Source organism: Gavialis gangeticus, unplaced genomic scaffold, assembly GCF_001723915.1.
Source record: "Gavialis gangeticus isolate Ggan-Ray unplaced genomic scaffold, GavGan_comp1, whole genome shotgun sequence".
In the NCBI taxonomy this organism is placed as follows: domain Eukaryota; kingdom Metazoa; phylum Chordata; order Crocodylia; family Gavialidae; genus Gavialis; species Gavialis gangeticus.
Window position 1 is genome coordinate 152,245,897 of NW_017729032.1, and position 13,124 is coordinate 152,259,020.

General features: G+C 42.0%; 1 protein-coding gene across 1 annotated transcript in view; it reads left to right on the plus strand.

Moving 5' to 3' along the window:
• Positions 1–13,124, plus strand: part of AFF3 (AF4/FMR2 family member 3) — a 691,724-nt gene that overhangs the window by 620,760 nt on the left and 57,840 nt on the right. The window contains exons 11-13 of the mRNA XM_019523849.1: positions 3,159–4,202; positions 6,598–6,722; positions 10,993–11,194. Of these exons, the coding sequence (XP_019379394.1) occupies positions 3,159–4,202; positions 6,598–6,722; positions 10,993–11,194 (1,371 nt within the window). The remainder of the gene's footprint in view (positions 1–3,158; positions 4,203–6,597; positions 6,723–10,992; positions 11,195–13,124) is intronic.

Sequence of the window (13,124 nt, forward strand, 5' to 3'; positions counted from 1 at the left end):
GGAGGGCCACTCATATGATCAGGGGGCAGCAGGGCAGGCCCTACGAGGAGAGGCTAAGGGACCTGAACCTGTTCAGCCTCCACAAGAGAAGGCTAAGGGGGGATCTAGTGGCCATTTACAAACTAGTCAGAGGGGACCAGCAGGCACTGGGGGAGTCCCTGTTCCCCCAAGCACTACCAGGAGTGACTAGAAATAACGGTCACAAGCTGGCAGGGGGTAGATTCAGACTAGACATCAGGAGGCACTACTTCACTGTCAGGGTGGCTAGGATCTGGAACCAACTTCCAAGAGGCATGGTGCTGGCTCCTACCCTGGAGGTCTTTAAGAGGAGGCTAAATGAACACCTTGCTGGGGTTGTTTGACCCCAGTACTTTTTCCTGCCATGGCAGGGGGTCAGACTTGATGATCTGCTCAGGTCCCTTCCGACCCTACCAACTATGAAACCATGAAACTACTCCATAAACAGACTTTTAAGTATAACTTTTGTGCCTATTTATATATAGTACAAACTATGCATAATATTAGTCCAAAGTGAAAAGGCTCATGATTTACCATATAGTACACTGGGTTGGACCCCAGCAGAGTCAATAGCATGTCAAGTCATGGTGACCCCACAGCTCAGTACTGCTGACTATGTGTGTATGAACTACAAATACCGCCCCCTAACAAAGGATCCATGTTCCCCCACTTATGACTGAACCTGGGTGTTCTTGTCACAAGTCCTGGGATGCTCCAAAAATGTGTACGCAGATGAGACACTGGGCAGCTTTATACAGCTCCATCTCATGGAGGGCAGAGCCACACTAATCATAAGTGACAGACTGAGAGGGGGACCAACAGAAGGATTATGGGCAAACTGTTTGGGACCCAATTTGGTAATGTTTGCCAGACATTTAAGGCTGGTGAAGAAACAGGAATCATTGGAAATGGGAAAGAAAGATGCAGCTTAACTGTGGGATTGAAAAGGAAGTTCACATGTATGCTGTGTGGTGGCTTACCATGACTTGCAAAAAAGTCAGCACTGAGGAGGACTGTGCTCAATGCACACTATAATATATTTTATACAGATGGACTGTATCTTTGTGGTAGGTTCCCATCAGCATCTTCCATCTTTTGGCTAAGATCAAGAATTTTTGGCACCAAGGGGAGGGTATCAGGGCTGGTTCTGGCCCTCTCAGTACCAGCCTGGTATTGTAGTACCTCCAGACTTAATACCAGTTTTCTCCTGGAAGAGCAACTGCCTGTTGTTTTTAAAGGCCACACAGAAAAATAAAAAAGGTTCCCAACAGCATGTTTGCCCCATATGGGTCATGTGTTTTATAGTCGTGCTCACTGGCTGCATTTAAAATAACATCATAGTTGGTTTCCATGACTGGTCACATGCTGCATTTGGCAGCAGCTTAATGATAGACAGTGTATTTGATGAGATTTCCTTATATGTGAATAAAAGGCAAGGGTTTTTTCCCCCTGTTCTGTATGGAGGAAGACACCTCATCTTGTATTCAAGTAAATACAGTAATCATAATTTGGAAAACATGGAGCCAGTATTCAATGGATTTGGTTGTGCAGAACTCAGGACAGAAGTTGGTCATATGTTTTCAAAATTTACAGGTCAGAGAAGACACATAGTTTGAAATATGATATGAGGATCTGTGATGTCTGTTGTGAAGCTAGGAGGTGTTTCTGAAAACATGCACTTGAGGCTACTGAGTATATACTCAGGAGGTAGTGGCTGATTCACTAAGAGGACGCCTTAGGCCACATTCTTCCTGAGCAAAATAGAGAGCAGCACTTAGCTGAAGATTGTATTGTGTCAGTTTCATAACATGCACAAGAATTACTCATGTAAAGTGTAATAGGACATAGAGTCAAATTTGGGTCCCATTGTGGTCTTTATGAATTGTGACCATTGACTGCAGTGGAGTCAGAATTTGGCCTTTTCCAGCTCTAGTCCAAAGCATGGTTTATAAATGAGGCAACATCCAAACCTCAGCTCCAGTGGGACTTCAGGGATATAACTGAAGGTATTATTTTGCTCCATCATGCCTTAGTGTCTTGTTCCACACCCACTCATTTCATTTCATTCAAATTACTGATTGCAAGAAGCACTAGAAAGCACTTGCACATTATTGTGAAATTGCATTGTCTTAGCCATAGCTGCATTTGAAATCATAATTATCCCACTTCTTCACTGTCCAAACACCATTATATTTTAGATGCTCTCTTAAAACTTGATCATGTTGTGACAGGAACACAGGGGAAAAAAACTAACTGATATTCAATATGTGTTAAATGAGTAACTGACAGTATCTCCCCACACAAAATGTTTGGGTGATCTTGTGTTTGTATACCACAGAAGACCAATAGTACCAATAAGGTTAACTCAATAATTCAATTAAGCTCCCCTTGTATTCACTATAAACATTTTTATTTTTCATGCAGTATTACAAGGCACAGAATACATATCTCTTTCCCACCTCTCCACCCCCCGCCCTTTTGTTCATTCTGTAGCCTGAATTTTACCCTTTTCTTCTTTCTGTCTTTCTATCAGCGTTATGTTTTCTTTCATTTGGAAACTTGGAAGCATTTCCCAGTAAAGCTGGTGCCAGTAGCACTGCATGAATCATCTTTAGGAATTATGAATCACTGTAGCTGTCCTCCTTCCCAACCTCATTCAAACTGAAAATATCATCACACCCAGTGTCCCCCAGCCTCTACATTCATGATTCATATCTGTTCCTAAAATCAATGCTCCTATAAATAACAGACGACTATGATTCAGCTTCATGACTGGGTACCCCAATAAATACAGTAAACTTAAATGTGCCGTGCCAACAGAATGTACTATATCTCTTTAACTACCTCTGACTTCTGCATCATTTCTCTTTTTTCCCCCTGGATTCCATCTGTGTGCTGGAGGTGCTGCATTTGCATCCCAAAGTACCAAGTAATGGTTAATTTGGGAGCTAAAGCCTTTAGTTGCGTGATAAGAATAGCAGAGCCAGATTTTTTTTTAAATACAATCCCTGTAATTTCGTTATTTGCACTCTGACCATGTAGAAAGCCCAGGCGCACCAAGAGTATAAAGACACAGACAGTGAAGTCATGCCTTGCAGCTGGAATTTTATTAAATACTGTTTTGTTTGATTTGCTTTCAGCCTGAACAACCATCATCAAACAAGTGGCAACTGGATAAATGGCTAAATAAAGTTAATCCTCACAAAACGCCTATTCTTAGCCAAAATGATAACCATGGACTGGAGAGTAATCAGTATTACAGCAGGATAAAGGAGGAAGGACAGGAGTGTGAGAAATTACCAGATATTTGCCAAACAGACCTCAGAGACAAAGAAATTAAGAATGCCAGCAAAGAGGAGCTGAGGCCTAGAACTGCTAATAAAGCACCAGGCAATAAAGGAGGGAAGCAGAAATCACCTCCCGCTGCTGTTGCTGCTGCTTCTGGAGACAGCGGTCCTCAGAGAAAGCCAGTCTGTAAAAAACAGCCAAGAAGGACAGAGAGGACCTCTGGTGGAGACGCTTTGAACTGCCATACATCTGAGGATCTCACCCTGAGCCAAGGCTTTTTAGAAAATAACATCTGTGAGCAACCTAAAGCCAGGCCCTGCAGCAACAGAACTGGGCACAGGAAAGAGCCCCGCTCTGTCACTACATGCGAAAAGAGACGTACCCGGGGGCCAAGCAAAACAGCACCTAAATCCAGGGAATTTATTGAGACAGAGTCTTCATCATCCTCCTCTTCCTCCGATTCAGATTCAGAATCCGAACAAGAGGAATATTCTCTCCCTAAACCTCAGACTGCGGCCTCTGCTTCAGCTGGAAATGACCAGAGGTTGAAGGACTCTGGGAGCAGTAACTCCAACAAAACCAACAGCAGCTGCAGTGCCTTTGGCTCCATTAATGCCAGGACTAGTAATGAAATAGCAAAGGAGCTGGAGGAACAATTTTACACCCTGGTTCCTTTTGGTAGGAATGAGCTCCTGTCTCCTCTGAAAGACAGTGATGAGGTAAAATCACTGTGGGTCAAAATTGATTTGACTCTTTTGTCCAGGATTCCAGAGCGTTCACCTGAGGAGCCATTGGCAATGAGCACTGGAGCAAAAGAAGTAGCCAGCGTTCACCAGAATAATAGTATTGACCCACCAGCGGAAAAGGTTTTACCAAAATCTAGAAGGAAACGCAAGGTAGGCTTTCTGGGTTTTTTCAGATTACGTAGGATCTTCAGGGGGAAATTGCATAGTGTTTATTATGTTTTTCTGCCTTGTCTCTGATATATCAATTAGCCAAACAATGCACTTTATATATGTATCCTGCATTTAATAGTAATATCCCATTTGAATTGAAATTTTGAAGTGATGTTTCATGACCTCTCACTCCTCAACTGTGTGTGTGTTTTTGACCCAAACAATCATTCAAGCGCTAGGGGGGGAATAGTCTAAAGCAGTATTACCCTAGAGTCAGGGCCTCATATGACAGCATTTTCTGTTGGCACTCTGTCTCTTTCCTGCCTCATAAAAATGGCACCTTTGCTATTTTTGGCTCCCAGAATTTAAACATCTGGAGGTGATGCTTCTGTCTTAAAGTGGAGTGGGTGTCGTCTAGTCAAAGTCAATTTCATGTTTCATTAGCTCTTTATATGGAGGAAAGGCAGGAGAGCAAGCCACTATGTCCCTCTCGAGATGCAGATAAAGCTCTCCCAGCCCAGATATCCCTGTGACTCCACTGAGAAACTTCTTTTATGGGAGCTTGTGAGTTCATGATCCATTTGGGGTCTACAACTTCCCTCTGTTACACTAGTGCAACCTCTTTAACCAAGGGCATTGTACCTATATAACTGAGGTCATAATTTAGCCCCAGACTTGCTCTACATGCACTACTGCTATCCAGTTGGGGTGGGGTGAGAGCATGGCAGTTCTCTAGTCACCTCCAACTTGCAAAATAACTGCTCTTCCTTCTGCCTTTCTGCCCCCAACTAAGCCCCATATATATTCGTTTTGCTGCAGAGAGGCATCAGTTAAAGCAGCTTCACTGTGCCTTTATGTCAACGTCAATCTGAACCCTGGAGCAGAGGCATATCAAGTGCCTGGGGCAGGGGACGGAGGGGGGAAATGTGCTGAACATTTGGCAGTGGGGCAGGAGGAAAGGTAGGGGAGGGAGAGGAGTCTTACCTGCCTCAGCTCTCCTCACTTGGGCAGCAATGTTACCTGCCTGGCTGTCCCAGCTCCTGCTGCTCCCCACACCTCTGCAGGACACAGGGATGTGCCTCTTATAGCTAAGCCTCCTGGATGGTGGGTGTTTCCTTCCACCCCACAGGCCCTCAGATAAACAACTGGGCTTGGGGCTGTGCTTGCCTGGCAAAAACTTCTAGGGAAGAGGACCATACTGGAACCCCCTCTAAGTCAATGCTCAAAACTGCTGCCCTACTTGCCCCCCACCTAGTTCTGCCTATGCATATACTGCCCAGGGCTTTTTCTAAACACAGTATGGTCATGACAGAGAGCTCCTCCCAGTGTTCATAATTTCAAAATTATATGCAGTTGGTCCAATAAAAGATATCACCCAAATAATTCCTTCTCTCTCACATATTCCCAAATCACCATGGCTGCAACATCACTCCAACGCTGCCATAATTTCAAAGGAATTTGTCTGTGTACATTGGCCAGGACTTAGTATGCAATGTAGCAATTGTACAGTGCACAGTGATGGGTGAGAAACCAGGAATGCTCAAGGAGTGACAGAAAACGTGGTGTGAGGCTACATACCCAAGGAACCAGGACTTTGCTCATTACAGATCAGTGTCAGCCTCGTAAATTCTTAAGGTGCACTGCATAAATAGATTTCATTTACATAATACAAATACATATAAAATGATGATGATGATACAAAGGCAAAAGAAGAAACAAACTTTACTATTATGGGCAATACGGTGCCTTCCAAATTATGGATAAACTAGAGACATAAAGGATACATGGCACACTGAAGAGACAGGCAAGTCAGGAAACCAGTAAGAACTTGAAGGGGGTTGTGGGAACACAAAGAAAGAGATTAAAGCTTGGGGAATTTAGGATGAACACAAAGAGGAACAGTGGGGAACAAAGGATTCAGGGAACAATGAGAGAGAGACAGGAAAAATATAGTGAACAGGTGTAAGATTTAAGGAGGAGTAAAAGAAAAATGTAGAAGAAATAAGCAAAAAGGGGGCATAAAATGCCCAAAACATTTTTTTAAATTGTATTCTCTTTCCTATGCTTTTGAATGTTGTCTCTTTCGATTTTAAGTCTTTTGGGATGATCTTGTTAAAGCAGAAGACAGGGTAGAAATGCATACTGTAGAATAACTGAATCTGAGGTGCATAGGCTTTCACAAGCAAGGCTTCTGTCTGACTTCATACTAGCACAGCTAGCTATCTTGTTAGAAGTCTGTAAGGTGTATAGTTTGTAGAATAAATAAGTACAGTAAAATAGGGTACACCCAAATACAGACCTTCATCTTCTGTAATACCCAGCATCCTGTGGTTGTGTAGACAGATCTAGTGTCATCTATCAAATGCAATAGATGATCGTTTTTCTCTTCATTCAGTGTGAAAATGAAGAGGAGCACAGGGAGAGCAAGAAGCCTCATTTAGAGCGAGACTGTTCTTCACGATTAATTGCCTCTGCCCAAAGTATTTCAACAGCAAATCATTGCAACATAAATGAAAATAGGTATGCATTCTCCTTATCATTTAAAACTCAGTCTGTACAACTAATTGAATCTTAATGCAGTGTATAATTTGGCATTTAATGGGACAGACTTTTTTAATTATCATGTTATGTGTAAAATTATCTGAATGTGTTTGTTCTCCTTTTGGTTTAATGAACAAGGTAACGGCTCCTGACATATTTTTGTTCTATTACACAAAAAGCTGTGAGTTCAAGTGCTAAGATTCTGGATCGAATAATTACAGCAACAATGGTATTATCAGCTGAGACATTACTATATTCTTAGGTATTATGTTCTGGGCATTTGTTCAAATAGACTACAATCCTTTGACCTCTTTTTCTCCACTACAGTGTCAGGGGTTCAAATTTAAAACTTGTTTATATCTGAATTTAAATGTAATAATCTATATGATCAAAGGAAAAGGTAAAGAAAGTATTTGAGTTGATGCCCAGGGAACCCCACTCCCAAGTATATTCTGGACAGGATACTTTAAAGATTACAAGCGGTGTATTTTGTATAACTGCTCAGGACACACAACTCCGTATGGTGATAAAAATAGCTAAATTTCCAAAAGACTCAAGACACAATACGAATGATGAAAATCCACCTATTTCTTTGCATAGATTTGGACAAGCAGCGATACTATCAATCTGTCATATCAATCTTGAGCAGTTTCCAGCAACCAATTTTAGTCATGCATCTTACAGTTCAGTTGCACAAAGCTTAGTATATGTGGCTCATTGATAAACCTAACAAATCTTTTTCTATTGTGTTTTATAGTGTGGGTGCACTACACTGAAGTACTTTGTAATTTATATAACTTCTAATTCAAAATAATCGTTAACTTGTATTGAATTCATTTATAAAAAGTCTTTATTCAGCACTATGGGAGCTGAAAAAATCATCATATTGGAAAAAACATGAGAAAGAAACTCAAATATCTTTTGTATGTTCAAGAATCTGCATTCAACTTGTTTTTTTCATATAAGTTACATATGTGACACAAAGTGAAAATAATACGTGTAATAGCGTATTTTATTGTGGTTCACTGGATGTAGGCATACCATTCCTGTTACCAAAATGTCATGTTTCACAGCACGTTCATTCTCAAGGAGCAAGTGATTATCATAATCGGACATGCATGGAAGTGATTGAGCTAGTTATGCTGTAGGGTTTATTTCACAGTTCCAAGAAATAAAAACACACTAGGCACACCGCCGTGAGTGGGAACATGCGTTCCCCAGGGACAATTAGCAGCAGCATGTATTTGTACCGCAGCTAGTTGTCCCTGCGAAACGCCCCTGCACGTGCATCTGGTGCACGGCAAGTTGCCCTGGGTGAGGTAAGGGAGGCAGAGACCAGCACCTGAGGTCCTGGGGGCCTCCCAGGCTCCAGCAGCAGTGATCCGGGTGTGCAGAGGAGCACTCAGATCCAGTTTCAGGCGCCGCATGCTGCAGCCACATGCACTGCCCTGCTTTTTCTGGCATGGTTTTTTTATACCAGGATCTCCCACTGTCAAAAATACCCACCATGCTACAAATTAGCAACGCAGAAAATGCCTGCATATGCGGCGCATGTGATTTGCAGTGCCACGGACCACACGTGTGCCCTTGGGGACACACCCCATGTGCTTCACATCAAATGCATTCAGATTAGCAATTGTATAGTGAAAAGGCAACACATAAGTTCATAAAATTTCCTTTCTTCCCTCTAGTTCTCCCATGGTCCCCCACCTTTATATTACCCTCCAGTCCTCTGGTATTATATAACTCCCATTACCATAGCACTTCATAATGTGAGGTAGAGAAGGGCTAATATTTCCAATTTACAGGTGGGAAATTATGGCACAGACTGACCAAGGATATGTGAATCCTGGAGACTACTGCTTAGTATAGTGATACTCAAACTGCCTCTAAATGTGCTAGCTTGGGCATTAAGAAAAGTCTGGCTTCAGCAGCATGAACAAATTACCCTGTGTTGCTGCAGCTACACTGTTTTTTGTACTTTGGGTGTCTGCAGTGCTGAAGTCTGCAGTGTGGATATACCCTAAGCAGTTTGCCTAAGGTCACGTATAAAGTCTGCAGCGCAGTGGGAAATCAAACCTAAGTCTCCCCAGTTGCACCCTAACATCTAGCCTCTTGGTAATCCTTCTTAAAGTAGTTGCAGTGCCAAAGAGGCTGCAGTACCCTCTGGTTATGTTAGCCTTAGTCCCTGGGAATCATAGAAAATTAAGGTTGGATGCAACCTTACCAGGTCATCTAGTCCAGGGGTTCCCAAACTTTTTAGATCGTGGACTGGCAAACTGTGGACCGGAAGTGACCACAAAACGGTCCACAGACCAGAAATGACCATGGACTGGCAAAATGAGGACCGGCAAACTGTAGTCTGGAAGTGACCAGCATACTGCAAAGCAGCAGCCAACCCTTTTTTATACTTAGTATAAAGTATACTTAGTATAGAAAAGGGTTGACTGCCGCTCCACAGTATGGCATCACTTCCGGACTTCCGGTCCAGCAGCCAATCCTCCTGCAGACCGGCAACCAACCCTTTACGGCCTGGTACCAGGCTGTGGCCCAGGGGTTGGGAACCTCTGATCTAGTCCAACCCCTTGCTCAAAGCAGGACCATCCCCAACTAGACCACCCCAGCCAAGGTTTTGTCTAGCCAGGTCTTAAAAACCTCCAAGGATGGGGATTCCCCAACCAATTTGGGTAACCTGTTCCAGTGTTTTACTACCCTTCTAGTCAGAAATGTTTTCCTAGTATCTAGCCTAAACTTCCCTTGCTACAACTTGAGATCGTTGCTCCTTGTTCTGTCATCTGCCACCACTGAGAACACTCTAGCTCCATCCTCTTTGGGTGGACCACCCTTCAGGTACTTAATGGATGGTATGAAATCCCCTTTCAGTCTTTTCTTCCTTAGACTAATGATGTATGAACCCAGCTTTTTGCCACATAGGACAAGGTTCCTATTTGAAAAGAGGAAGAAAAATTACAACATCAGCTAGAGATTCCTACACATACCAAATTAACATTTAAATACTTTATTTTTCTTACAAGAAGACTGTGACTGTCCATTTACATACCCTGACTCTCACTTTCAGCAAAAGTGTTGCTCATTAAAACAAAATTACTTAAGCCACACTTTAAAAATACTACATTATAGAACCAATGAAGGTCTAAAAGGTTCTAAATTATGATCTATGGCTTCTCCAACCTCCAGTTTTTAAAGCCTTGCAGGATAAATGAACACACGTGTGGTAAGAGCACATTTAATTAGCCCGGTTCTCTAAAGTGATATGGTGAAATAAAGTATATTTTCTACCATGGTCACTTCTGCAGTTACATTAAGTGTTTAGTGTCTTACAGTATTTCTGCAAAGAAATGAGAATTGTCCCAATAAAGTGGTAAAAGGCTGAAATAGGGGACTATGGCAAGGAAAGATATTAGGTAAAAAATACTTTGCCCACTACTAATTGCAATTCTAGGCTCAATGTGGCTTGTCGCTCAAAAAATTCCTATACTGTACTGTGTGCATTACATTAACATTTTCAGTTAAATATGTTCTTCAAATTGATTAGTATTAGTAAACTTTTTTGAGCATATTGCCACTGTTGCTGTCTGCTCAGCTTTCTTAGTTGTGGCTTCTCTAAAATGAATGGAAAGACACAAATTATTTCTGTAGTGTAACCTTCTTCTTTGGAGAATACATCAGTACACACTTCTTTCTTTCCATCATTTGCATGCTTTTCTTTGTTACAATAGCCTATATTTCTTTGTCCTCGGAGCCTGCACCAAATTAGTGTAAACTGCACTGCCAAAGCCTGATCTTTACACACAGAAATGTCCCAGTCATTTTCTAGCACATTCCCTGTCTTAGTTTACACACGGTTTTATTGCCATGGCCTATAAATTGTCACCTGTAACTGTGAAATAGAGTTCAATAGCCTAAACTTACACTTTAAAGGCTAATCTTCTTTTTCAACTCTCTCTTAAGAGACAGGAACAACCCATTTATCTCTCTATATTTTTCAGGTACTACATAGACTTTTTATTAACTCTGGAATTATAATTTACCCTAGAGGAAAAGAAGAGAAACATAACCCAAATTTGCAAATTAACTTTTGATCCTAATACCGTAAACTTGTTTCCAAATACCAGTAGAGTTGATCTTACCAGCAGGTTTTAAATTCATAAAATTGGTAATACATAAAACATTTACCCTTTTCAAAGGAATCTTTGTGACACTCCATTGCTGTAATTTCCATTTCCAGCTTGGCAATACCAATAAATAAAAATGAGAAAATGCTTCGGTCACCCATCTCACCCCTCTTGGATGCATCAAAACACAAATACTCCAGCGATGATTTAACTTCTTCCAGTAGACCTAATGGCAGCAGTCTGTTACCTTCCGTCTCCTCCAGCAAAAAACATAAGGGTGAAATCCAGTCACAGCAACATCCTGGAGACTCCAATGTAAGTTCATGCTGTTGCACACAATATAAACCTAGCTGTATTTTCTTCTCTTTATATTGCTGCATATACAGCAGCCCTTGCTATTTCTGCAGCCTACCATGGAAAGAAACAGAATAAAGAAATTAAGGTATATTGATTGACAGTTTTCCATCTGGGATATAGAAAGATATAACAGGGTTGTAAATTATTCGAAACAGAAAAAAAAAAATCTGTGGAGAAGGCAAGCACTCAAAAATAGTTGTTAGAAAGTAAAGAATAGGAAAACTGTAAGGGTTTTTGCCCTGTCTCTATAAAAGGACTAAGGCACCTATTGTAGACCATTGATGGGATTTAGGCAATTAAGTCCAAAACTGTGATGCTCAAAATATGCCAATTCAAACTGTTACCTAATCACAGAAGTGCCTAAATGTTTTATATCAAAGTTCTTCAGGTGCCTGAAACTCTATCCAGAAACACCTCTGTATTTGACAGTGCTGACTAGCTCAGCACCTAGTTCATACTAGGGCCAGTCAGGATCCACAAACTACGCATTCCTCTATCTATCTTGCGGGAGGGTCTCGTACTGGTAGGCATTAGGGGTGTGTGAAATGAGCCGCATTCGATTCGGATTTGGATTCGGCCTGAAGCAGGGACAGTGATTTGATTCGTTGATTCAGATCACTGTCCCTGATTTGATTCAGCCAAATCTGAATCTGAAGATTTGATGCTGATTTGGAGAATCAGCGATTCGGCCATAGACACAGCTTTAAATGTTTTTTCTACATACCTTAAGGTACCAGACATGGCTTCCGGTCCACCTCTGGGTCTGCTGGGGAGTACGCAGGAGGCTTCCCCATGCCCTCTGTGCCCTCCCAGCTTGGCGATTGGCCATGGGGGAACCCTGGGTCAGACCCAAGAGTCACCAGTAGCCAAGCCAGGGGGGCATGAGGTGACCCCCCACATGCTTCCCGGTGGACCCGGAAGTGCTTCTGTTCCACTTCTAGGTCTGCTACCAAGCACACTGGAGAGCCCCCTGCGCTCCTGTGGGATGCTCCATCTGCCCCAGCTTCTCAGCGTTCACAAGCCACCTGGTACCTTGAGGTATGTAGAAAAAACATTTAAAGCTGTGCATATGTCCAAATCTCTGAATTTTTCCGACTCTCTCCGAATTGATTCAGAGGGCTCCGATTTGATTCAGAGAGATTAAAGGGTCTCCGGATTCAATTCAGATTCAGAGATTTGGCCACCGAATTGGGCTGAATCTCCACCGAATCAAATCAGGGACCAAAGGTTCACACAGCCCTAGTAGGCTTACCCAGAGCATACTTAGTTCACACTTAATGGATCAGACTCCGCACAAAATGGAGCTGGCTTTTCCTTCAAAGAACAGCTGAAGGAGGAGGTGCTACTGCTCTCTTTTATCTAGTAGCTGCTGTCTACAGCACTAAAGCTGTAAGAGGCCCATTTGCTTCTTCTTGGTGAGGGAATTCAAATCTATATTTCTCACTTCCCCAAGGCGTGCCCTGCCCACCAGGATGTAGGCTATTATAGGATGAGGAGCCCAAGGGAAATCTCTCACACTCCTGTTGAAGCTAGTTGATTTTACATGGTGTACTTGAAGATTCATTCAACAAGACAGAGCAAGAACACAAATTGGCATGACTCTCTAGCCTAGAAGTTTATAGCTATACACAGATTTTATCTAATGACTGTTTAATGTAACATTATTATTTATCTTTTATACATTACAGGCTTCCATAGTCTAAGTCTTATGTCATTTTTTAGGAAACTGAACTTCAATCTTAACTGTCTTCGCTCATGTGGAGGCCTCTTTGAGTTACTTCTGCTCAGGGAACAACTAGTCCTTTTAGAAAAGGCAGAATTTTAGAAGATGGAAAGGAGTGGGGGAATAGTTATTATTCTGAATTTAACTTTTAGAGGTTTTTCTAAA